This window comes from Pholis gunnellus (genome assembly GCF_910591455.1).
Source record: "Pholis gunnellus genome assembly, chromosome: 5".
NCBI classification, from domain to species: Eukaryota; Metazoa; Chordata; class Actinopteri; order Perciformes; family Pholidae; genus Pholis; species Pholis gunnellus.
The window spans coordinates 11,100,897-11,128,815 of NC_136531.1; the positions used below are offsets into that span (position 1 = coordinate 11,100,897).

At 39.7% G+C, this 27,919-nt stretch overlaps 1 protein-coding gene across 3 annotated transcripts; it reads left to right on the top strand.

Moving 5' to 3' along the window:
- Window positions 1-441: 441 nt before the first annotated feature.
- Window positions 442-27,724, top strand: rnf24 (ring finger protein 24). 3 transcript variants are annotated; one of them, XM_079159196.1, is made up of 7 exons: window positions 442-611; window positions 715-939; window positions 12,909-13,058; window positions 16,141-16,183; window positions 16,889-16,930; window positions 21,481-21,560; window positions 23,360-27,724. In XM_079159196.1, exons 3-7 carry the CDS (start codon window positions 12,916-12,918, stop codon window positions 23,499-23,501), a joined length of 450 nt encoding a protein of 149 aa, XP_079015322.1. In that variant the 5' UTR covers window positions 442-611; window positions 715-939; window positions 12,909-12,915; the 3' UTR covers window positions 23,502-27,724. The 3 variants fall into 3 exon arrangements, with proteins under 3 accessions (XP_079015322.1, XP_079015321.1, XP_079015320.1); XM_079159195.1 differs by having other exon boundaries at window positions 442-939; XM_079159194.1 differs by lacking the exons at window positions 442-611; window positions 715-939 and adding an exon at window positions 11,165-11,288.
- Window positions 27,725-27,919: the final 195 nt, after the last annotated feature.

The following is a 27,919-nucleotide window of genomic DNA, read 5'->3' on the forward strand; positions in this document are numbered from 1 at the left end:
TTTTTTATAAAATAAAGTTTAATTTGTTGTTGTAAATTGTATGCATCCTACTTTCATATTATTTCATACAGTATATGTTTTCCTTTTTAAAAAATTGTTATTGTATATCCTCTGGTTGATACTTTCATATTTTTATTCTATGCTGCCTAATTAGTACTTTTGTATTACTTGTTTCTGTAGAATTTTGTTGTCGGCCACAAATATGAATAACGCTCTCTTAATTTTCTTTAATTTTGTACTGACTAATAAACTGGAGAATCCCTGTATCACCATTCATGGTGATTTAATCCATTATTTTTTTGAGACTCAGTTGCAAAATCAGCTACGTGACCATGTGCGGCACCCCCTCCCTCCCTTCCTCCCTCTCTCCCACGCTAAGCATCACACCCATCGGACACGCCGTACTCAAAACCTCCAGCGGCATTACCCGCATCGGTCTGTGCACGCTGAGCTGACTGGGAGGAGGTGGATCTAGCTTCTGGTGGTAGTGGGCTTAGCCAACGTTTACGTGCGAGCCGTGCAGATTGCCAACCACGACTTCCACTGCCAACGAAGGATTTTTTATCGAGAGGAAAATCGTTACTACGAGGAAGCCTCCCCCCCTCCCCCTGGTGGGATCCCTCCCCTCCCTGCCAACAACATACATTTATCCACCACCTTCTTTATTTATCGTCGTTTTCTTTGTTTTTGTTTTTGCCCGTGCTTCCCACTCAGCGAGGTCCCCGTTGACCACAGCCTCTTCACCATCGTCAACATCACAGGCTGTGTGATGAGGTCGCCCTGCAGCTGGGCTTTGGTTACGCGAAGATAAGGCGGCGTGTGTTGCCAGTTTCAGTTTGGGTCAACTTATCGCTTTTCAAAGCCCTTCTTGCACCCCGAGTGTGCGAGGAAACACCCAGCAGAAGAACACAGCTACTATTGGGACTGAGGGAACTGCCGGTGAGTGGATGGTCCTCTGTTTAACCCCTTATCCTTAGCTGCTAACGGTATATGCCTACTGTTAGCTATGTTGGATGCGTCCTGGCATTACGCACTGATTCTGTCATATTTACAGCTCAAGACCAGTCAAACATGTAGTCTGTTTACTAGTTCAGCCTGTGAGCCACTATACAACATCACTCACGCGTTGTAAAGGGATGTGCACATGTTTGTGCATTGACTTAACGTGATTTAATAGTATCATTCTTCTGTTAACGTGGACCCTTGGTTTGCTCTGGGATAAGTAACGCGATGTCATTTGTAGCCACGGTTAGCCATTTACGCTGCTAGCTGGCGAGCCCACGCCCAGCTGTCTCCTGTACTGCAATACACAATAACCGCAGCAGCCGACCTAAAACATGGAGATGCATTGATTGTAACGGTGGAACACGTCAGGTGGAATTATTAAACTATAGGCTCTCATAGCGCCCAATGACAGGATACAAGTCAACTCAGCTCAATGATGCAATATCACCGGGACAGTCGCTCATTTGTCCTTCTTTGTTATCATGTCAGTGCACAGGAAAAGAGCAGCCTCGGTGCTTTAAACCTGGCGAATTAAACACAAACTCACGTCTAACCAAACAGTGATGACCTCAGTGAAAACGCGTGGTAGAGAAACAGTGGGGCTTTTTTTCTGTTTCCGTCAACACTGACTGCGTTGTGTGTGCTGTAACACGCTTCTCCTTTAGTGGGTGTAGTTGACAGCACTGCTAGTATGACACCGTTTAGGTTCATGTGTTCATGCCATCGTGCGCTCGTTTGTGAAGACAAGAGGTTTATGGAGTAGAAGATGTGGGCTTATATGCTCTCCAATCTGATCGCATGAGATGCAAGCAGGGTTGTTTAAATCTGAACTATGCATAGCTGATACTGGCAGAAATCATGTTCATGTTGTTTGCATGACTGCTTACTGTGGAAGCAGCTGTCAAGTACGATGCCCAGAGACAATTGTTTCAATGTCCTGAGAATCAGTCATGTTAATAGTAACCGTTGACCCAATATACTAAATCACAATATTGAACAACATTCGTTTTTGCCTTCCTCCACCATTGTGTGTCATATGCTCTCTGAGGCACATGTATTCTGTATGGTTTTGTTGAAAAGAGGTGTATGTTGACTGGTTAGCTGGCTAGCTAGAGCCTAGCATTTAAGAAGGATATGTAGTGGACAATGTACTGCACCACATGTTCAAATGTGTTACATTGTCTATATGCACTGACCTCTGGGAGGGATAACGTAGCCTCGTATACATGACTGTACATTCTTGTGTCCAAAATGGAGTAGAAATGGATTTGCAGTCCTTCTGAATTTTAAGTGAAGCTTGAAAGCTATATTTTTTGAAAATGCTCCTTCAAATGCAGATAGTATTGTCATTAAACCACGCAGTCTTGATAGTGCACAGAAATGTGCTCATACATTTCTGAATAGTGACTTCTTCCTGCTGTCAAACAACGGCACCAAAAAAAAGTCTAAAATCATTTTAGCAAAGCCTGAAAGGCTTCATTTGAGACCGTTTTGGTAGAGATCAGAGATTCTTGGCAATGTGAGCATTTACACTCTCCTAATCTTAAACTGGAGTGGTTGAACTGGACAAATCGGTGCACAAAGGTAAATGCCCTCTAGTATAGTCTGCTACTAGACAAGGCTGGGCGACACGGCCTAGATCTTCTATCACGATACCTATTCTATATGCTATATAGATATATAGCATGTTAATAAATAGGAAATAACCACATGGTAGTGCCCGTTTCTGTATACTCCTGTGTGAATTAAATACTAGACAACTGAATTGGAGTATTTTCTCATTTAATTAAGAACTTCAGTGCAAAATCAACATAGTAGTTAAATGTTAGAGGCATTTTTCCTGTAAACCATGAGTGGTAATGTAAAGTAGGATGTGAAAAAAAAAAAAACTTCAATTGATATTCCCTCAAAATATTTCACATCAGATTTTCTGAGGAATTTGAATTAGTATCTGCTTGTTGTTATCAATTCAGACGACGTAATTGTGTATCACGATATCTTGATATTTGATTTCATCATTGAAAGATGATAACTTATCACATTGTTGCCCATACATAAAACTCTTTTCAGCAACCTTTAAGTGTACGTGTTTGGAGGCTATCATGCATTTTAGGCATTTATCATATAGATAAAAACAGGAAACATGCAAAATCTAAAACGTTAAAGACACATCAGACACATTTTGACAGAAACAGATCTGAGCACTGCAGATCATATTTGGTGAGTCATTTTATGTAGATATTATTGTACAGTTGTTGCTTAGGAGGTGCATGCTTTTGTTGCATATTAGTGCACGTGAGCTAGCTAGCTCACGGCGCTAGCCCTGTTGGCTCTGTCAGCACATTCGCTGTAGTTCTCACTGTTAGCGCTGTTAGCACCAATAACTCTTGAGCCGACCGGTTCGCCGCCAACATGTTGAGAGGCAATCGAAATGGTCCCAATTTCTTTTCTTGCACCTTTTCCTGTCAGAGAACATACAAACTTTTTTCCAAGGGTTCATGAAGGTGTGTTTCTTACAGCAAGGTGCTGGTCTTGCTCTGACTTCACTGTTGTAATCAGTTGTTTGGGTATTTAGATGACTTCTGTTAAAGGTCTTTAGATAATCTCAGGACAATTGAGTTCAGCTGTGTGTGTGTTGACACACAATATTACCAAATATAAAAATACACCCCTGTGATTATAGGGATTACTAATACTAAGATGACTTTGACGATGGACACCTTGTCAACACCCCAATACAACGCCTGCTAGACAATGGCAGTATAGGGAACGCCATTTCCCAACGTCAACGTGTTGACACCAGTAACCAGTTAAGGTGTTTTCCAGTTAAGAGGAAATGAGCATTTCACATTGTGAAAGGAACTTAATTTAACTCAGATTGGGGGACAAAGTTTAAATAGTCAAATACAACATGACATAACTGATGTTAGTCAGACTGGTGGCTCTTTAAACATGTAGAGCCATTCCAACACCTTTGATACACACATTGCTGCAGCATTTGCGACGTGAGTGACCAGGAGTCCTCCTTCAGACTCCTTCAGTGGCTGCAGTGCTCACATATATAATGAAGGTACAATATGAAAATTAGTAGGAAAGAACCTACGGGGATTTTATTCTATGTTACACAATATTGCGTTTAGCACTTGCCTTCTTATTGGTGGCTAAATGTAGCTTGTTGAATTTGTTGTCAAACCATAAAAAAGTGAAATATCTTTTTTGTGGTTGACCACACGACTTTGACTTTCAGTGGTTAACCATTGTGGAGAACGTCGCCAGCTGGACTTAAATGCAAATAAGATGCTGTGGCCTAGGTTTGTTTCCTGTTTACCCCCACAAAAAAATCACTAGCGAAGTCTTCTGGCGAGGGCTCCTTTCATTTCATAAGTAACTAAAACTGTCATATTGTTTGACATTAGGCTGCATCCTTCATGCAGCTAGATGGACTGTGAGTCGAGCATGTCGTCCGCAGCGGGCCTTTACAGACCGCGGCTCACTTGCGGTTCGCTTTTGCTGCTTAATTCTGCTGGATACACAATACAACTGAACTCTTCTTCAGTTCCCTTGAGTCAACGAGGGAACAGCGGTTCTCAACAACCCTGCCAAGCAATCGCCCCACTCCAAATCGGCACGCGTTCCGGATGGCGACCCGCTCCAAACGGGCACACGCTCCGATCAGGCGCGCCCTCCAACAAAAACAAACAAACTCGAAGGCGCCATAGTAGGATTTGTAATTTTGCTTCCTGGACAATCAGCCCGGTCCGAACAGGCACGCGCTCCGAACGGTGGGTGGGTGTAACCCTTCTGCGACAATACGGTCTCGCCACCGTGAGGGAATCCGCGAAGGGGGTCCTGCCACAGTGTGTTGGGGGACGGCATTATCAGCGCTTATAGCAGTATGAGCACTGTGCAGTGCGGCGGCAATTAGCTAGCTAGTGGGACACACACCCAGCTGTTCGCTTTTTTAAACGATATCCAGCTCAAATAATTTGACATACGGTTTGCATTATATAGCCTCATACACAGTGACACAAAAATACAATTAGAGAAGGCTGAAAACGTATTGAATTCATATTGATACCCCAACATTAGAGAACACAGCAGGTCCATGGTAAATGTGGTCAAATCCATTTGAACCTGTGTGGGGAACTGTAAAAGCAAGCAAAGGGTCATGCATAGAGCCTGCATGTACATTCATGGTTCACCAATAAGTGGCCTCTTTCCGTGTTATCCTGATGCAGAGCAGTTAGTGGCAACGTTTTGACATCACTTATATTTATTACTTTTATGCTACTCTTTAGTTTCATCCACTAATCATGATCATTGCTCTTGGCCTCAAGCACAAGACGCTTGTCCAACGCAAACACATTTCTCAAATTCACTGACTAAAGTAATTCATCACTGAAATGTTGAATAGGCTCCCTGAGAAGGCATACAAAGTATGTGTCCACTAGAAAATAAACAATTCAATATTTTAGATTTGGTCATAGCTTGTGAACTTCACACTTTTGCATGCTTCGTTTAGTCTTAAACTATTTGTTTATTACCTGCATGTTAGTAGCTGACCCCAAGAAGTGATGACTTATAATGGGTTCAGATTGTTTTCATGTTTCAGCATGACTTACTCACACTCACATGACTACAGGTTTTATTAATAGTTCATGTGATGCGACTCTGCACACTGCACACCAAGGGTCTTGTTTCTAAGTAGGTAGCTGTGTAAAGACATAGCAGAGGATTAGGCCTGATACAATATGATTATCTTGTTAAGTGCTACTATTTGAAAAAGATTATTTTCAAATGAATTAACTCAGCGCTCTTGATTTAAAGGTGTGTGTGTGTGTGTGTGTGTGTGGCACTGGCTACTAAACAATCTTAGAAAAAAGGTTTGACAGTCAAATGGCTATAGTTAATGAGGTGACGTGGAGCACTGAGGGAATAAAAAAACAAAAAACTCCAGAGAAATGTGGCACTGGATACGGGGAGACAAGAGTGCGAGTATGAGACAGCTGTGTGTGTCAGTTCCTCTTGTTTATGTCAGCTTGTGTTACAATCAGAGTCCACTGTGGAACGGTGGGCTTTAAGGGGAGGGAGAGAGAGCAAATATAGTAAAGGTCATGGTAAACTTTTGATTTAGGTCCCATTTAGATGATTCTGAACCACTCTTCTTTCCCAAACAAATCATGAGAAGTCTTTCTCAGACACTGTTCTAGGGATTAATTACGTGTCACAAAAATAAAAATGCTTGTTTAGTCAATTCATTCATCATACAAGTCTTTGTCTAGTAACAGCCTCACAAATGAAAATGCCCTTCTTTTTCAAAGCTTTGTATAACATTGAATCGATTACTTTTTTCGCAGTTGGTCAGTAAGTAAGCAACTCTAAAACTTAAGGCTGGGGTAACTTTTGTTATTATTTCTAATATTATCACTTATCTTAGTTAAATATATTGACGGATAAACTCTTATGAAGTAGATATGGATTGTCTTTAGTGTTAGTGGTCGGCTAACTGGTAGTAGCCGACGTTGGTCCAAATCTACAATTTGAGTTTCATAATAATAATAATAATAATACATTTTATTTGTATAGCACTTTAAATGGTACTCAAAGACATTTTACATGATAAAAAACAGAAACAATAAAAGCAATTACTATATAACCAAAATAGATGACATTTTGACTCTATTTCACGTGCCTTTAAGGCTTGCAGTGACGTCAGATTGCATGTATGGGATGACCAGTCACTGATATATAATAAACAACATAAATCACCATCAGCAAACAAACAGCAGGTCACTGAGCATTTGTCGCACTGGAGAAGAAGCTTTTAAATGACTGCATTTTGTATAAACATCATGATAACATGTAGTGTATACTATATGCCTGACACGGTTAGATGCATGCTTGTGAATATATAAGTGTTTGATGGTACATGGAGTGGCATTAGATGTAAATCCAGTAATTGGAATTCTATCAGCAGCCGGCATTAGATTAACCTCAGCAGCTCCACTCAAGTCCTTTACCTCCCACGTCTCCATAACTGGAGTTATAGTTGCAGCGACCTACTTACTGTAGAACTTGGTCCAACTTTGGAAAAACAAGCTTTTTGTAATGCATATTTCAGGGTCTGAAGTGGAAACACTGTTGTCTACTTTCATTAGTAATGGGGTGTGTGATCATTAATATTGTCATCTTCATTCCTCTCAGGAAGTAACACTGTTGCACACTTTAAACAGAAAAAGGAGTCTTTTAAAGCTTTCTACACCCCTCACTGACTGCTGTATCCTCGGCCTGTATTTTGTATGATCTGTCTTTCCTCTCCAGCTGAAAGGATGATTTAACTAGCCACTCACTTCACAAAACATTTTGAACTAGGAGCAATTATGTTTTGATGGGCGGTCAAATATGTGAATGGCCAGTGCCCCACAACTTCCCCCACTCAATTTGCTGAAAATTTGGTGTGCAAGTTCGGTATCATCTGAATGTGGGCCTTTCACTGACCACAGCCAGTACGTTTTTGAAGAGCCCTTTTGCCTCTGAGGCCGCGGTGTTTGTTGCTGCCCTTTGGCATATTAAGTTTCAGATGAGCACATCTCATGGCCGGCTGTGGCTGCTAGTGGAAATTTCCACTTCTCATTCGGACAGCATCTTGTGAATGTGATGTTGTGGGCTGATCATAAGAAACTACTGAAGAGGGCTACGGTTTTGGGGGTTGGGAATTTGATATTTGATATTGTGATAAAACAAGGAAATACAAATAAATGAATGTTTTAAAGATTTATATGGTGAATAACTATTTTGGAGATGGGCATTTTGGAAAGTTACAGAGGACAAGGGTAGGTTAATTAACCTGTTTAGGTTATGTATATGAATACATTTTCCTTGGAAAAAACCCAATGACAGTATTACTCTGCAGCTTCCTGAAACTTATTTCGTCACATGACAAATATGTGAAATATCATGGGTCCAAGTTCCATGTGATGTGTCTACTTACTAATGGTTCAGCCTCTATTGATTGTGAGTCAGGTATAGCAGAGGGCTTGGGAGGTTGATGGGTGGAGGACTGCTGTGTTCATTATGTTTGATTAAGCTCTACAGTCATCGCATTATATGATGAATCTGAAAACATCAGAGGTCAGAGGGTTTTGTTTGGAAAGGATGAGTCTACATCAAACTACTAATATGTGATTGTCTCAAATGGTCGTAAAAACATTTCAATGTCACTATGCTCTACAAATACTTCTTTTAACTGCTCCTCACTACTCATCATCATTAGTAACCAGTAACCCTATCACACGTGAAACTGAATTTTGATGTGTGTATGGGCTGTAATGTATTTCCTAATTGATTTAAGGGAGTCTGCATATACTTATTTGACAGGACATGGGTCAAAATAAAACCATTCTGTGACCCAATATAAGTGATGACTCATTGGCTGAGTGGAATCTTTCGTTGCGTCTTTTTATGATGACAATAAACATCCTTATCCTTAAAATAACACAAACAATGTTTGTGCTTGTAGTCTGGGTTAATAAATACTTTGGTCTAATAGTGAAACTATTACGGTGTTACACAGCGGCGTTGTCTTTGCTTCTCTGAGTTAGGGAGTGATGTTATCCTCGGATGAAGCGAGGAGTTCCCACACATGGGGAACAGCAGCTCATTGAATAACTTTATTCTATGGAAGCTTCACTGGAAAATAAAACACGCTGCCAGTTGAAATTCCTCCCGACCTCGAGCAGACGAGCTTGTGTGTTTCTCAATCTTAGGTAGCTGAATGGCCTGTGTTCATTTCACAAAAGGAAGTAGAATACAAATATCTGACGGATGAGTGATTTTCATGTGTTTTGAGGGCCCTTCCTCACTGACTTGATCATTGCTTTTGCTGACTGGTGAATAGATTTCTGGATACTTATCTGCAGGCTTCTTTGTGCTGTTCAAACGCTGTCTCCTTGTGTACGGCTACCATTCTTGTCCTTCTTGTCCAAACATTTTTTTTTATTGAAGCATACATTTTTGGATCATGCAGGATCTTGAAAACACTATTTTGTTGCATCATAGTTTACTCAGGAGTTTGAAACAAACATCACAAAAATGACCACATAAAAATAAGTGGGCTTGTAGTTGTGATCAGTGGGCACACAATCAAAAGTGCTGTGGCTAAACACCACTACAACAGGTAGGAGCAAATATGTTTTTATGTTCTATCTTTTTATAAATTTGGGGATCCGGCACTTCAAGGCTGAACTCTTAACTTCTTAACTTTCTCGTGGGTTGTTCACATCCCCCCCCCCCCCCCCCCCCCCCCCCTCTCTTCTGCTCTTTCTCAGTCTTTCAAATCACAGAAGTTGAAAATATATTTGTTTCTGTTCCATCATACCACAGGAAGCTGTGCACAATGACTGCGAAGAGTGATTTGCCCACTCATGCTCATATCCTATGAATATGATGTGTTGTGGGTGGTATGGTTGCTGGTTCTGTAACAGGGTGAGGCCATGTGAAAATGTTTGAGTGAGAAAGGCAGTTGGTGGCAGAAACAGGACGCACACCACATCTGCCCTTTCCAATCAGAAGACACTGTTTATGGCCAAGTCATCATATCTCTCTCTCTGAGTGCTGTTTGGTCTCTAGCATATTATTCTCTATGTGAGATGTGTTCACAATAACATTGCATTTGGTCATTGTGCAGTAGAGACAGCCTTGTCAGTGCTGCCTCGCTGTACATTCACATTTTTTGTACCGTTTTAGACCCAGTGGTGCGTGAAAGTTTGGCGTTGGTCCCGAGTGGGCCCTTCAGTTTCAAAGAGGGAGAGTGACAACGAGGTATTTTTAGATGCGCAGGAAGCTAAGAGGAAGCAATGCAAGTGCTAAACCTAGACTATTAACAGTTTTCAATGTCATGGCTGATGACATTATTGATAATACTTTTCTCGGTAAACTGTTTTACTGGCTGGCAGATTAGTTTCATTGGGCCTCGGAGTGCAAGTCAGTTGAACTCTACTTTCAAGACTTAACACCAAAAAGGTATTCCCTCATTTGGTATTTTCATGACAATGATGGAGATCACTGTCAAACACATTGGTCCAAAACTTTCATACTCTTTTGTCCATTTGGTCATCTTTTACAGCCGGTACGGAAGTATTTGCACTTATTATGTTTTCTCCACTCGCTCATTTAGGTTTTTGCTTAAAGATGCTGAATTTCAAATTCAGTGCATTACTATAGCAGCAAACAATAATTTGCTCTGTAAAGATATAGTGGAATAATGGCACCCTGAGCAGAGAATGAAGTCACACATACACTCCTAGGTGTTGAAGTGTTTATAAAATTGGAAAAATAAGAAAAAAGCATGAACCACAAACACAGGACGAACTACAATAATCAAGTCGGCTTGTTGTTTAGAACCAGACTAGCCTTGCAGCTTTTGAAATGTCACTGTTTCCATGAAAGATGAATGTCAGTGTCTGTGTGTGCACTCATTCAATGCAGCGTAAATAGCTTTACTAGATTACAAAACATGTCTGGTGTTACAGAAAAGGAGAAGGCTACCGAGCCTTTCTTCACATTCCTTGATGTTGTCTTTACTGTCAGAAATGTCCACCGCGATCGAAGACAGGTATGAGAAAACTCAGTGCAGCAGTAACTTGAGGTGCATGTTCGCTCTGGTGGTGAGCCACAGTTCACTAAAGCCGATCTGCTAACAAATATGGACTAAAAATATCCCCGAGGGCTACAGGAGCTGCTGCTGAAAGCTGAATTGACCATGGAAAAATCAGATATTGGCAAAAAAGTTAGTAGTTTTTATTTTAATTTGGACTTTAATCCATGTTGTATGCTTTGAACAGTATTTTATACATTTGGTAAACTTTGGGGGATCAACAGTTCATCAAAATCATACAATTGACGGAAGTTATTTCCATCTACACTCAGAGGCCTCTGTTCGTACTTAATTATCTACTGTTTAGGATTGATTGTCGGTGTGTTGCTCTCAAATGTCTCCAGAGGGGTTTGTTTGTGTGTGTGTGTGTGGAAAGCATGTGGCTACACAGCATGTTTATGTGTTCAGATAAGCAGGGGGAGGTTATCGTGTGGAGTCGGGGAGTCAGAGAGTGAAGCGAGGCTCGAATTTGACATGGAGCCTTTATGAACGAGGCAAATACGGGCTATGATCCAAACCGGAGGCAACCCACTGACAAGGCTCTTAAGGACACGTTATGTTACTTCTCAAGGACCTGTGTTACAGAGATGCAGATTTCTCTGCCCTCCAGCATGAAGGCACCACTCGGGTACGTGTGCTAAATATGTGTGCGTCTACACAACAATAACAAGATAAGATGTAGTTGTTAGTCTTGCAATATTGCCATCAGTCCTTTTTTTAAAACTAGCCAGGGAAAAGGCAGCATTTAAGTAAATGTATTTGGCTAGTAATGCAATGCTGTTATTTTGTCTTTGTTTCCTTCTCCAGAGGTGCTTGTAGTTTGTGTGAAAGGATCATGTAGCAGCATATTTGTGTGTTCATATAAGCAAGGGGGGGGGGGGGTTGTCTGGGCTGTGTTTGGAGGGAAAGACGGAGAGAGAAGTAGGGATTGAGTTTGTTTGGCATGGAGCCTTGAACTTGGACAAATAAGGACTATCAAAATGAAGTCATTGCATGATTGTCGAAAACAGCTAGTCAGGCGGCGAAATCAACGGCCTGCGCTGTTTGAAAATATAAAATGAATTGATCCACGCTTATGGGCGTGGCTTATTTCACGTTACTTATCCTGTCAACCTTGATGTCATGAGCCAGGTGTCTTACCACGAACACTGTCTTTGTGTTGGAGGTGGAGGTGAATATGTCTTGAACGGCTGTCTGTGTCAACCCCTTTCTAAATGGCTGAAAATACTGGCTGGAGAAATGTTATATCGAGGATTCTGAGGGTAATGCTGAGAGAATGTTCCCCATACTGAGACACCATAGTTATAATATAAAGAGCAGGTTTCACTGTGATACACATGTTTAGTGTAATCATAAGAAGGAGACGATGGCCTGAGCAAATCCTACAAAACTTTCCACTTTTCCAGAGGAGTGTAGAGGAATGAAGCTCTTGGTGTTTAGTGAAGGGGAGGGCCACAGGGTTCCCAAAGGAGCCAAAGTTATTCCTGTTCTCTCCTCCTCCGCTTCTCTGGGCAGGCGTAGCCACGTCTGGTATTGTCCCCTTAGGTATATTGAGTAAGAGCACTTGACTAATAGATCCTTGTTTGTTTGCCTTGGCTTTTATGAATCAAAAGAAATGTTCTAGGTATGCTCATACAACGTTGTCAAATAAATGTGAATGTAGCTTTTGTGAACATTGTTTTGTGCCAGTTTTGTGTATTTTAAAACATTGTATCTTTAATAACAAAAGCAAGACAAGGAACCCCTTTTTCTCTGAATGGGGAATGAAAAACAAAGAGAGCCGTAAAACTCTGTATAGGAACAAAGCTTGAGCTGTCTGTTACCCATAGAAGATGTAAATGAGAATGTAATCTATCCATTAATGTCACAGGAAGGTTTCTGGTTTCCTTTTATTACATATTGCAAACGTCAAATGTAAAACTATAGAAGCACTGTGAGTAAAGGATCATCAAGGCTGTGTTGCATCTTTAGCTCAAATTTCTGATTTTGGCACCTACAGTTGAAGAAGTGAAAACGGTGTGCAGGCTGATGAAGCTAACTTTAACATTTACAGTAAAACTGAAAATAAACCAAGTCCCTGAAATATGTTCCCGCAATACTGAAAGTAAAACTAGCTTGAAAGTCAAACTAAATTAACCTCAGTTAAAGTTTCACTTTGTATCATATAATGCTGTGTCAATATTGGCCCATGTTTCTTGTCCAACTATGTGGAAATTCTTATGTATGCCATTTGTCTCTCTCCATCCAGAATATCCATGAGCTCCGATTTCCCTCACTACAGTTTCAGGATGCCAAATATAGGGTTCCAGAATCTTCCCCTTAATATCTACATTGTGGTGTTTGGGACAGCCATCTTTGTCTTCATCCTCAGCCTCCTCTTCTGCTGCTACTTAATAAGGTAACACCCATGCACCTGTTAGCTTTGGATTTGGCTTTGCTTACAAATCTTATTGTGTGTGATGATGTGTTAGTTTGTGGCGATACAGTGTCATACAGGAGTCCCATGGGTAGCCACCATTGTCTACTTACTGGGTGAAACAAATCATTAATATGGTGGTATGTGAAAAAACAATCTGATATTAATTAACCTTGTTGACTGCTTTATCCTGCTCATGCGCTGCCAGGATCGAAAAAACACAAAGTTACATAAATCTATTTAAAGAAATACATTTTTAGGCTTCCAGGGTTTTCATTTTCAAACCAGTAACAATGATGTTGTCCTGATGTTTCATAATGTAAAGGCTTAATACTAATGGAAACTTCATAGCTAGTAATCTAAGAAAGTAAAAATACAATATACTGCCCCCCTGAATTTGTTATGGTTATGAAATCTATACAAAACAATTAAATTAAATATCAAATAATCATCAGTTTCTATTCAGCAGACATTGTCATTGTCACAATGGCTTTTAGTTGAGGTTGAATTACATTTTTCTTTTTTAGAAATGTGTGTTTTTTTATGTGTCTTGGTAATAGTTATTTCACAGAAGGTCAAAATGTTTCAACAGCACAGTTTGGAGATGGTAGCTGCAATACTACAATTGGCGACTTTATGATCTGAATTGATAGGAAAAACATTAATACTATGCTGAGATCCAAAGCTGCTTGTCTACGTTATTATGATCATGGCACTTTGCGTCAAAGAAACTTGTTCTATTTATTTTTTCTTAGAGCCAATTAACCTCCTAAATGTCCTCCCCGTATTCCTTCTTAAATTTAATTAACATTTGGCTATTCATTAAATTAGCATTTGGGTGTTTAAAACTCATGTTTGTAACCATTAACACTAATCTTGTTGAATCTCCCCTTTTTTTAAGCAATTAGTCTAGAGTGTAATCCAGTAATTATTTCCCACAAAGGAAAAGTGGAGGTGGTTTCTAGTCATTCCCTTGCCCCTCTTTTTAATACCACTGGTCTAATTACGTTGTCCTGGCTGCCGTTGCTTCAGGGGTGTTCTCCTGCCAACAACTAACTGAACAGAAATAATGTCCAGCATGTTTTATCTAAGACAGTGAGAAGCAGCAGTTCCCAACAAAAATTCACCCCTCGCCACCCTGCCATATCCTATCTTGCAGGGCAAATGGTAAGTAGGTTAACTACTACTGTGTTCCTACAATTCTTCATTTAACTGTGAAAAGACACTTCTTGACTTTGATGCAGTACCGTGATTCAACACTGAAAGTCAATGTTGCCAGATTTAGTCACAAAAGGCAAAAAGAGTGTTTTTGCTCCATAAAGAGCCTCTTAAAGATGCAGTCTCCCAAAGGACTGGCCTCAAATGATTTGCACCATCTTGTATGATTAATGTACAATTTAAAGCCTCCTTATGGCTACATTTTAAGAAAATTCTTCTTTTAAAAATTGGCCAAAGCTTTACTTAAACCTTTAGAGGTTGTCATAAAGCGTGAACCCTGTAGTCTCTGTGCATTAAGCGTCATTGCTTGTTTACATAGAGAGGAGAATAACGGGACCATTAACTTTAGAGTTGACGTTCGAAAGGTCATTATTCAAACAGACAAACACTCACACGAAGTTTGACACAAGGCAGACTGTCACGGAAATACTCAACCACCTCCAACAGTGAGTACTCGGTCCACACACATATATGTAAAGTATGCAGTATACACTACAAGGATTGACATGTACTTCCTGAGCATGGGGTGTTTCTGAAAGTAAGAGACAGGAGGCCTTGAATGCTGAATTCACGAGCATGGCCTAAATGTGTATGCATGTGCAATGTAAATAAACCTAAGGTAGACCAAACCACAGGTCATTCTTCACTATAATGATGGCTGTCACACACATTTTACATTTTGAGGAGCCCGCTGACTGCAGGCAAATAATGATAATGATACCTTTTGAGAGGAAGGTCAAATTTGAACACCTGTTTCTCATTTTTCAGCTGGTTAATCTTACACACTTTGACATTGCAGTTAAGGGCCATTGAGCAACCCCTATCAGTCATCCACAACCCCCTCACCCATGACCGATTGTCCCCTACCCTTGGGAGTCTCTGCACCTTTTCCTGCTGACCTCTTTCAAAATGTCAGTTTTTCTCCTAGACTGTGCTGCTTGTTTTACAGATCCCTCTCACTCTGCTGCGAGAGGTTAAGGTTACTAGTAATGGAGGTAAATCTTACAAACCTATGAATTTCTCCTATCTCTCTTGTTTTTGTCCCCCTTTTCTACATATTTGATTCTCGTTCTCAGTACCTAGATCCTCTTATTATCCAGTCCTCTTTCTGTTCTGTTTTGAGTTGTTTTGTTTTTGCTCATTTACAAGAGCAATGTTTATGAAGTTACACCAAGAGTTTGGTATAAACCTTAAACATTGGTTGTATCTGTGGGTACGCTCCTTTTTAACCAATATGCAAGAGTGCCTCGACAACTTGCAGCAATGCTTTTAATGTCTGATCCAATGTATTTTTGGTGTTATTGTGAGTTTATATTTTACTTAACGTCCGGTCTAAGAATGAAACCTGCTAATATGTAACTTTGCCTTCTATTGTAAAAACAAATATTTAACAGAGTTCAGTAAGGTGACATTTTATTTTTGTGTTTTGTGCACTCCCTTCTGTTATTGGTAATCCTGTTGATATGTATTGACATATGCCTAAAGCAGAATCATATCCTCTTTGACAATCATACAGAACATGCACAACCCAAACTTTTTTATCTCAAGATAAAAATCTGTTATGAAAAACTGCTCTGCCTTTGTCTCCTATTGAGATATATCATGTGTAAAATCTTCAACCAGTTTGTATGTGCCATATTATTATTATTATTCTCTATGGATTGAGAATTGCTTTTCGTGCCTATTTGGTACATTACAATACTGCAAGTATTTATAATGAAATTGCATCCATGTCTGTCATTTTTCTCTCTTTCCAGGATTGTGTGACTGCTTTCTCTTTATTTAACGTGGTCAGTTGAAGGACGCTTACTCATCAAAAAGATGTTTTGTCTTTGCGTTTCCCCAGGTTACGGCACCAGGCGCACAAAGAGCTATATGCATACAAACAAGTAAGCACTCCAGTGACACACACACACACATGCTGCAGTTCAAACATTTGAAAATCATGGTGAGCCAACTCTGGTCCACAAATGTTAATTCAGCTGGTGCAATAATGTGTTTGCCGACTCTACTGGCAGCTGCAGGTATTTCCAGGGTTAAAATAGATTTGGCCCGTTTCAAATTATTGACAGGTTCTCCCAAATTGTCTGCCCTTAAGCTGAAGGGAAGCAAGTGGCTTAGCCGGAAAAACAAGGTTCACTGTTGGCTGGGATTGAGCATGCCAGCAAAGCTTCTCAAATTATGTAATACATGCATTCAAGAACACCCAAACATGCCACAAGTACACACACTGGCATAGTATATACTGCGATGACCATTAACTGTCAATTGTCTTACAATGGACATGTTAGTCCAGCTTCTCTGTGGGTTATTTAAGACTACCAAGCTCACACACACACACACACACACACACACACACAACCCCCACACACATTAGTAGTGCACATACATTTACTGTAACACAGCAACTATATTGTAGTACATATTATCTCTGTGTCCCTTTTCAGCCTGACTGGTTGTTTTTTCATCACACGCTCATTATTAGATGCCAAGTCTTTTATTGTATTTCCAGAGGAACTGGTTTATATCACCATATTACAGTGTTAATGTCAACCAGTGACTAACCTTTCTTTATCTCTTATTATGCCACTTAGGTCATTCAGAAGGAAAAAGTCAAAGAGCTAAATTTGCATGAGGTAAGTACGATATGTTCTTTGTTCACTTATTATCAGTTGATGACACTTTAAACCAAAATCTCACTCTCTTTAAGCAGTCGGCCTATCTAACGTACGGAACATTCTGTAATGTACCCTGACAAGTACCCACTGTGCTGTTATATCATCTAATTCGGACTATCCAGCCATGTACTACTTAATTTTAGCAATGCTTTAGCCACACTGTCGTTAATTTACTCAGGTCGTTCTTTCTGTACTTCGATCTCCTCATTGTTGTGCAGTTATAATGGTTGTGCCATGATACAATGTGCTTGTGGTTGTAAATGGTACCAACTCTTGTTATGTAATGTGCATCAGAATATATCCGGACTCGTTTGGGCTATCTGCACAGCTGGGTTTGTATTTCTGGACTTGCGTTTTTTTTAGTTTTATGGGTTTTGTCTAGTTTAAAAGCAGCGATGACATACACGTTGTTAGTTATTTAACATTCAGTGCATCTGTTTTGACACGCTGTCATGTGAAAACTAGCATCTTGTGGTTAAGTTATGAGCGTTCTAGCTACCGTTATTAATGCTGTATGTCAGCTCAGCCTGGTTGGAAAATTGCAAGCAGCAGTCAGTGAGTAAAGCAGCAGCATTGGCTTTGCAGCCAGGAACACTATCCATTTAACACCGTAGTGCAAATGAAATACAACAACAACAATGCCATCTTCGCGTGTGCTTTAACACATGGCTAAACACAGTTTCTTGTCATCATTGTTGGAATTTCCCGCTGCTCCATCAGGCCTCAGTCTTGTATTGTTTATATTGTTAGAAACCAAAAGAAAGCATTAGAAGGTGTCATGTGAGTGAAGACTGACGGAATCACCAAGCTGTATTTGTTTAAGGACAATAACACACACACACACACACACACACACACACACACACACACACACACACACACACACACACACACACACACACACACACACTAGTCTGGGTGGATGACCTAGTTTGAAAGGCTCCCACGTCGAAAGATCACCCTGGAGACATGATTTTAGACTGAATTGCACAAATTCAGTCTCGGTATTTTGATGGAATATCTACAGTAGAAGTGCTATTATGGGATCAGTTTGGTGGTCAAGTCATGTTAAAGTTTGTGTTACCTGATCAGCTATCTTTTTTTGTAGTATGACATTGACCCATCTCTCCATTTAACTGTCCCATATGTTGTAAATAACACCCTCATGTAAAGGATTCCTGATATACAATATGGTATGAAAGAAATGCGGAATCAGAAATCATAACGCAGCACCAACTAATACCTTTTCAGCCTCTTTTTTTTTTATCAAATGCAGTTACACACAAATGGATACACATGTATGCGAACAGTTCGGTGCTCAAACAACCTGCCCCAGGCCACTCATAAGCAAGTAAAACCTATTGCTTATAGGGTGACAGGAGCACTCGACCGATTGTGCTGTTCTGTTGTTGAGATTGTGGTGTGCCTTTCATTTTCATTCAGTTTTCTGTGTGTAATTAGTTTCTGTTTTACCAAGGCAGCAAATCATTACTTAATCGGCTGCTGGGACTAACTTTTATAGTAGAGAGAAAGTGAAGGGAGCTTATGACGTGCACGTTTATCAGGGGGATTTCTCTCAAATCAGTGAGCTCAAAAAAGAAAGTCAAGTTATTACACCTGAAAACAACTAGGCTGCAATTATACTACACATTAAGAAAAGAAGAGAATCCGTGATGAAAAATGACATCGAGATTATTGCTCATAATGATACGTCTTGAGATATGAGATATCTTTTCTGTCATTGAGAGGTTTGGCGTAATAGTTAGTCCATGTGTCGACATCACAGAACGAATGTGATTCTGTCCCATTCTCGTGAACACGGTATCAGGAATGCATGGAGGCACAAACATCTACTTGGACTCAAGGATGAACTGATTTGAATTTGGTGGTCAATGGTCCCTGTGACCTCACAAAACAACAGTTTTTGCCATAACTCAAGAATTCATATCCTGATTGTGACACATTTAAATTTAAATGATGACGTTTTTACATTTGACGTGGATGTAAAGTGTTAACTACAACCATTAGCCGATAATTGTACTTTAATGAGCTTTGCCTGACTCGCAGGTACGAATTTCACGAATGTTTTCTCGTTGCAAATATTTACAAAGGGTGTGGAAAGACAAACAATGGATGAGTAGTAGATGTAGAAGCAAATCTGCAGAGGTGGCTGCTAAAGATGATTAAAAACAAGGGTCAACATGTTTTTGTCACTAGAGATCCATAAAGAGAGGGCCTGTTGGTCCGAATACCCACTTAGGTTAACAAGTGCCTATTGTGGCCACAAATAGCTTTTGAGGATTAGCCTATTTTTAGCCTGGGTTCTTCTCTTCTTTTCAGTAACTCTTCTGTGCTGTTTCCTGTTTCCTGGCCCTCTTGGACCAAGCTTTTTTACAATTGTACATTATTTTTGTTTACTTATTTCCGTTTAAATTTGTTAAATAACTAATTTGTACCACATGATTTTTCTCTGATCAAATCCATGATCTGGTAATGTTTTTCCATAAAATGAAGTACATGTGTTTTGCATGAAATTTGTAACTAATGCTTACAGGGTTTATTCAGTTTATCGGGAGAACGAGATTCTGTCAAAAGTTGGTGAAGGGTGCCAGATCTCAACTGTGAGTGTGACACCATAGACAAGGCACTGAAAGGAACAAAAACACTGATCTCTTCACAAATAACGACAGCAAAGCAGACATCTTAACAGAGAATTGCTCTGTGTCCAAAGATCATCGGGAGAGAAGCTAAGAGCCCCCATGCTGTCCTTTTCATCCCTCCTTGTCCATCCACCCCCATAATGTGGAGCTGAGAGAAAGATAAACTGTGTGGCTAAATAGTTGCAGGCTTAGACAGCCCAAAAAAAACTGTGTGCCAAATTAAAACCCTCTTTTATGGAAATGTCACTCACTGGTTGGATACGGTTTTGTGATGGGAATGGAGTGAGGACTTTGCAGATTTTTGCCCACTTTTTTCACAATTTGAAATGTCCAGTTCCTTACACACTGTTACCCTTGTCACTGCAACTCTAATGTTGGTCTAGAAAGGGAGTGTAGTCAGCCATGTCCTACCTACATTGTATGTGGTGTTGTCAGTCGCTTCTTTTCACCTGTCAATAATGAGTTTCACTGGGAAGTTAGATTCATGCCAGCCCTGACCTAATGGTCAGTGGCTCTGGATTGTGATGGGAAAACACGGCGATTGCATGTATAAGTTGCCAAAATGAGTACTTTGTACCCTCTGATTAGTAGGGCCTCCTGAACGTCCATTATATATCCCAGCTCCCCTAAATAGTTGAAGAAACGCCAGGCAGACTCGGAACACGCTGGAGAGATAACTGTTACTGTAACCTGGCCCTAAAAATCACAGGGAGAAAAGGGTGGGTGGACGGATGGTTGTGTTATCATATTGTTCTGATTCAGCAGATTCTCGCCAATTTATCTGGAAGTGCAATGAGTTCAACCTGTATGATACCCAGAATACACTGAAAAAGTTGTACACGCAAAGCATATTTCTTCATGTATCTTCATGTAGAACAATAATAAACTAGCAGTCAGTTGTTTAATATATAAGAGATTATTCAATAGACGACAAAAGGGAAGTTCACCAACATTCTTCTGGTGTTTGTTAACTGGCAAAGTCGAAGCGAGAAATACATTTCCAGAATTCGACAATCGGGCAACTGAAAAACATCTTATTTAAATATAAAATGAATAATCATGTTGCACACAACCAAAACAGTTAGCTAATGCTAGCTGGCAGTTAATGACCTGGTTGGAGCATGTCAGTTGAATGTGTGTGTGTGTGTGTGTGTGTGTGTGTGTGTGTGTGTGTGTGTGTGTGTGTGTGTGTGTGTGTGTGTGTGTGTGTGTGTGTGTGTGTGTGTGTGTGTGTGTGTGTGTGTGTGTGTGTAAAACAACATTGCACAAAAAGACAAAAAACTCCAACCTGTCCTATTGCCTCAGTGAGGCATAGAGGACTACCGTTATCACTACTATTTAACTGTTTTATCTATGATGGAAGACGCTAACGGCACTGAGATCATAGACCCATAGAGTTGGGTAGATTGTTATGAGCTAGATAACCAGTGAAAATGTGTCTGATACAGTTTTAATATGCACAAATTGTCCTGTGTGCTGTGATATGGGTCCACTTTTATGGCTGTGGCTGTCTTTCAAATAGTTCAGTCTTTCTAAGTCCCGTAACCTGGAAACTTTGCCACGAAAGGAAGACTGAACAAGTGTGAGTTAAGTCAGAGTTATATAACACAACAATACAGTTACTACTTTGTTGTTCGGTTCATTTTTTGGCAGATGTTGGCCACAGGTGTTTTTTTCCATGAGTGCCTGACCTTGGTTGTATGTATAGTTTGTTTCCAATCCACCAACGCAAAAGTCAGATTAGGACTGAAAAAAAAGAAAGAATGCGAGAGAACAACCAACAAATTCAAAGTTGTTACATTCCCCTCCCCAGAAAAACATCTCTAACTTCTCCTCTCTCTCTTTCAGATTTGTGCAGTGTGTTTGGAGGAGTTCAAACAGAAAGACGAGCTGGGGATTTGTCCGTGCAAACATGCCTTCCATAGGAAGTAAGTTTATGGTTTTGTGTGCATCCATGGTCACGTACACAAAAGTGCACACACACACACCAAAGAAACGTGGATCAGTACAGGTTTCCTTAACCAAGTAGTACATTTTCCTCTTTACCACCTCTTAGGAGTTTAACTGATAGTGAGTAGGAAACAAAAAAAAACAACTGACGCATTTGTTAGAGACTAGAGTGAAGTTATTTTCAAGTCATTGTGTGGATGGAATGCATGTTGGTGGCAAAAATAACAAAAAGTTAATGATTCTATGGTTTTTCTACATACAACTAAAGCCAAGTGTTTATCAAGTGCAGAGCTTCACAGGACATGATAGATTGCTCGAGCCAACTTCATCCCCCACACCTCCCCCCTGTGCCCTGACCATTTCAACTGAGTTGTTTATATCAGCATGACACCTCCCTTGGCCTAGTTTCCCCCCCAGTTTCAGCAAGAAGGTCACCACTAGGTGAATCCACTGTATAAACTCTCCTTTTAGTGTGTGGCAAGTAAAGCCGTGCTGTTTTTTTGGAGAAAACACAATGAATGACAACAAGACAATGCTTGTCATTATTGATTCATCTTCCTATTCTTTTTTCAATTACTGGATGAATAGTTTCCTCTATAAATGTCAGACTACACAGTGAAACATACCCATTAAAATTACCAAGGGGAAAAGGCATGGTCTTCAAATTGCTTTTTTTCAACAGCCCAAAACCCAAAGATATTCAATTAACAATGGCATAAAACAGACTAAAGTAGAAAGTCTTTACATTGGTAAAGCTGGAACCAAACAATGTTTTACATTTTGGCTGGATTGATTAAATTAATTAAATCAATTAATTCTCAGCTTGCTTCAGCTCCACATTCAGTACCAGAATGGAAATTTAATAAAACTGTACATCTCAGTGATTGACAGTGCTAACACCACAGTGCTAACACCACAGTGCTAACACCACAGCTAGAGAGCAGGACAATCTCACAATAAGGGTTCTGTGTGTGACCTAATGTTTGATCGTATGTATTTAATTAGTGTGCGATTGTCACACTTGTTTAACAGAATGTGTGTTAGTGTGTTTATCTGTATTAGAGCCAGACAGATTCTTTAAGTCAATACCAACATCACTATTACAGAGTTTAAACAATTTGATACACAATTATGGTATATGTTCATTTTTCAGCATAAAAGATACACATATGAAAGGTTCTCTTAAATACATTTTTGTCAAAGTCACCTACCATTAGAAAGATACATTTGTCAGTGCCCTCTGGTGGACAAATCATGTAATGTCTGCACCTTTTTTATATCAACGCAAACATGTATTTTTCTTTTCTTGACTACAATTTCTTGTTACTTATTTATTGACATATGTGCCAATACAATATGTTAATGATAAGCTAAATGAATCCTGAGAAAATAAACATATAACTCTAATACACATGATATGGGTGTGTGAAAGGTTAGTTGGTCCTGATGGGCATGTGGCACCTTGCATTGTAGCCCCTGCCATCAGTGTATCAGTGTAGGGGTAAAGTAAGGGTAAAGTACATACTGTTAAAGTGCTTAGAGTGGTCGGATGACTAGAAAGGGGCCTGAACAAGTACAAGTAGTACAAGTCCTTTTACTATTTACCATAAGCCTGCCAAGCTTGTAAGCTGATGCAAGTGTTGACACATGAATTGATGTAGTTTGTGTCCTGATATAAGACGAGTCAAGCTAACCCAAGTTTTAATTTTCTGTACCCCTTCACATACCTCTGTATTAGGGCCTTAACCATATGCTCACTGCCTTTGCTTTCTTCCAGGTGCCTCATTAAGTGGTTGGAGGTGAGGAAAGTGTGTCCGCTGTGCAACATGCCCGTCCTGCAGCTCGCCCAGCAGGCCGGCAGCACGGACGCTCCTGTGCCAATACAGCAGCCTCTACCCGGCATCGAGAACCTGGTGTAGCGGACTCGAAACCTCTCTTATAGTACACGACAAACACACACAAATACACATCCCGTCACTCATACTCTCACTTGTACAGGTACACCTTTGGTATGAGTCTGTGGACAGAGCGGAGAAACAGGGGTTCATGTGCAGATACCCACGAAAAACTGTGACTCTTCAGCCATCGTCACTTCTCTTATTCTTGCATTGGTTCCCAAAAGGATTTCCTTATATCAGTTCTAACTGATAATCAACTGTATTAATGTTTTTTTTCTTTTCGCGGACAATGAAGAATAGTGATGGATAATAGAAGTTTTCCTTCTTGACCAAGACGTGGTCGATAACTTTTTCTCAACCAAAGCACTTTTCTGGGGACACCAGCTTAAGACCAGGAGGAAAAAAAACACAAAAGCCAAGAACTTCAGTACACTAAAATATAAATTGTTTAACTTTTTTTTTTAACAAGCACTTTACGATAAGGCAAACATTAATTGCTTGTGATCCTAGTAGCAAGGTTATGTTTTATATTGTATCATTAACTATTATTCTATGTACAGTACAAAGCCACATGGGCTTTGGTTTTTAATAAGTAAACTAGTAAACTTTGATTTGTAAAAAGATATATCTGACAAAACCTGTCAGTAGATAGATGTCAGGAAATTTGGACAGTGCTTTAATTGTAATTGCACACACACACATAACAAATTAAGCTCAAAGCAACCACACTGAGCCGATAGAAATGTTTTCCCTCATTGATGGCCTGTTTGTCATTCATTACAATGTGACTGTTTGTCGTTATCCTTTGTTATTATTCTGTCAATACAGGAAGGTGATACAGTGAACAAATTATCTTTTTTATGAGAGGAATATACAGAGACATCCACCATATACGAGTGCAGGCTATATATCCTGTTATCCCAGGTATTACTCAAACAAACTGATGTGACTATTCAAACCGGTATTAGTGTGTACAACCTGGTGCTTTATCTAAACAACTGTTTTACAGAACAAACACCAGTAATAAGGTAATGTTAAACAAAGATCTAAGACACCTCAACATCAATATTTCAGTTTTATTTAGTTCTGCTGCATCATCTTATTTTATTGAAGCTGTTCTGTGTGAATGTCACAGTGGGTTGCTTCAGATTAGGGCCGAGACATTTCTGAAAACAAAACAACAGATGTCAAAAAGTCGTGTTGATTAATCTTAAACTAGCGTCATATATCCTGCTAGAATAGGTTGATACCTCAATTTCGGAAGAGGGCCGGATGAAGCAGGCTTTTGCCTTCTTTGCTGTTCATCTCCTATTTAAAATGTTCTGCACACACAGTTGCAGTTACTTTTGCTTCTATCCAAGTAGAGTATTTGTATTTATTTTTTAATTTATTATAATTTCTAGGTACAGCTGCATAGAGTGAATGAGTAAGTGGATTGACGCCTGCATCAGTATGACTGCCCTCAGCAGATAATCAGCATCTCTTTTGGTCAAGAAATACACACTACTGTGTAAAATACACACTACATGCACAAAGGGAGGGGCTTGAGCCGCCCACCATGGACGGGTTGCCAGAGAGTCAGTGGTCAGCAGGTTGTAATGAAGCAGCATTTTCATTCATGGACAGACACACACACACACACACACACACACACACACACACACACACACACACACACACACACACACACACACACACACAAAGGGTAGCTCTGCTTTTTGACTGCAGCATTCTGGTGCTTTCGCCTCTCTCCCTCTTTCTGTACGGTACAGGATGCTTTTTGTTTTGTGCCACACATACAGTAACTCTAAGCCGTGCCAGCTTTTGTGGTTATGTTTTTGTCCTCATCCCTTGTTGGCTGCATTTGGTAAATGGGTTGTGCGACAATGTGCTGATCTGAAAACTGCAGCTAAAAGAAAAAAACTTGGACTTTAGATAAGTTGGAGATTTCCTTTAATAACCTGTGATATTGTCAAATGGCAATACATTCTCACTATAGGCACAGTCCCTGATCCAATTGTAAACAAACGAATAATCCCACCATAAAACAAAGTTACCGAACAAAATGAAATACATTCGACAGCAATTAGATCTAATTTTTCAATGTCTTTGGTGGTATAAAAAGGTTTGTTTACATTTTGTTTTATGTTTACAAACATTATTGATGGAAACGGGCTTATATTCTGAATTCAAGTTGGTTTAGAAACACACCAAAACCCAATTACTATTTAACTTAAATATCTTTTGGAATATACTTATAATTAAGCTAAAAAAACAAACATTGATTGTGCCTTTAAAAACACAAAATTAGCTTTTAGACTTTATTCTCCAACAGCAAACCAACACATGGACGTTTTTAAAAGTGACAATGTGCTTTTATGGCAGGAAAGCTTTGTTTCATTCAATGTTTCATCTCTGCTGAATGCCTGCCCACACCTCACAGCGATGACCTTTGTGGTTGGGTCAGAGCATGCAGCAAGGTGAAAATGTCAACTGTTAGACGAGAGCAAAAGCAGGATTTCATGATCCTGTATGTAGCGTATTAGTCGGTTGTCCCATGCCCTTATCGAGGTCCAGTCCTCCGACATAAATGCAGCGCAGTGCCTCCACTGATGAGAACAAACTGCCACAATTATAAAAACAAGACAGGGGCTGTGTTAATTTCAAACCCACAGTTTATTAATGATTAACTTTGTGATCAGAACATAATTTATATTGCCTGTTAGTGAAGGGGTGTTGGCTTTATGTTGAAGAAACATAAGCTTCAGTATAGTGTGTGTGATGTACAGTATTTGGTACCTTTTTGCTTCTTAGTCTTTGGTTATAAAGACACTGCAACTGTTTAATTGAACTTGTATGTTACTGCAAATTTTACAGTATGATAACCAACATTTTCCTTTAAGCCATTATCCTCCAAACCTCTCTATACAAACTATACATCAGCGAGAATTTCTGCCACTGTCCCTGAAAGACAACATATAATGATGCTCAGTGATACAAGTCTTTAACTTTTGTTCCTGCGAACGGTTTTGTCTCTTTGCACGAGAGAAACGCAAGAGGAGGAGATCTAATGGGAAAGCATGCTATTTTGCAAATTGGAGTTGTCACTGACGTCACCATTGTTAAATGTACGTAGACAGCAGTAGTGTAGTTATACATAAGGCGCACTTAGAATGCTCCATCATGAACCAAATGGCAGCTGAACACTTCCTGCCATTTGGCCATCTTAAGTGCTGTGTTTGATTATAAACACTTTTAGCCTTTCCACCAGAACCTCCCCGTTTCCTTCCTGTGTGCCGTTCTAATCCCGCCGAAAACAAAGTGCCAATCCAAAATGAACCGTTATGAATCAAAGCTCCAGTCAGTAAGAAATAATGTTTTGCATTTTTAAAGGAAAGGAGAAAGGGTCTCAGTCTTAGTCACATTATGGCCAAAAAAGAATGAAAACTGAGTCAGCCATGAATATAATAGATGAATATAAGAAATGGCTTCCCGCCACTGAAATCATTGACGTCAGTGCTGCTTCTGAGTTATCTCCATTATAAATAGACAAGACACAATGAGATGAATTACCAGTCAGTGATACCACTTCACATCAAAGTACATCAAAAATGTACTGATACTCAAGAGTAGAGAGCGTCACAAGGCCATTTATGTGATTGTGCCTTCAGTGCACAATGTTTAATGGCAGATAGTGTTCTGTAAGAATATGAAAAAACTGTTTTATTAAAAGAATTGTGGTACCAACATCCTCTATAGATGAAGGGTTTCGTTATATTTCCATGGTTGGTTTTAGCGACCAGACCATTTAGGTTTTTTAATCTCTATCACTGCCGCCCTGATGTGAACTTTCCTCTTGTTTTTATGGTGTTATTTATTCCTCCGAGGCTCTTGTAGTGCCCTTCCAAGTCACAGATAACTTCCTCGCTCTTTATCCGAACAAACCCTGCTACCTTTACTACCAGTGTACCCAAACGCCACTCCCCTACCCACACACCCTTTTTTGTTAACACTGATTATACGTTTGTGGTCCCTCACAGACATTGTTTGTAAAACTAAGAATTCTGCAGCAGAATATTTTTGGAGACAATTTGCTGTACAGTATTTGTAAGCTCTATTTTTGTATATTGCTATTTTGGAGAAAATAATATGCATTTTTATTTTATTTTTTCTTGTTTTTGCTAATTTCATGTTTATTCATTTTAAGAAAATGTTGCATGTGACTGACTTGAACTGTAAATAAAATTTCCAAGTTTTGGAAAGATTTGGGTGTTTTTTCTTGCATACAGACCAGAGTCATCCTTTGGTAAAGAGTGTGTAATACTACCACCTTGTGGTTAAACAGCATTAGTCCAAATTATCTGCAATACTGGTCAACATGATGACACTATTCGCATTTTCTTTTTGGTCTTATTCAGTTTTTGTGATGTAATGAGATT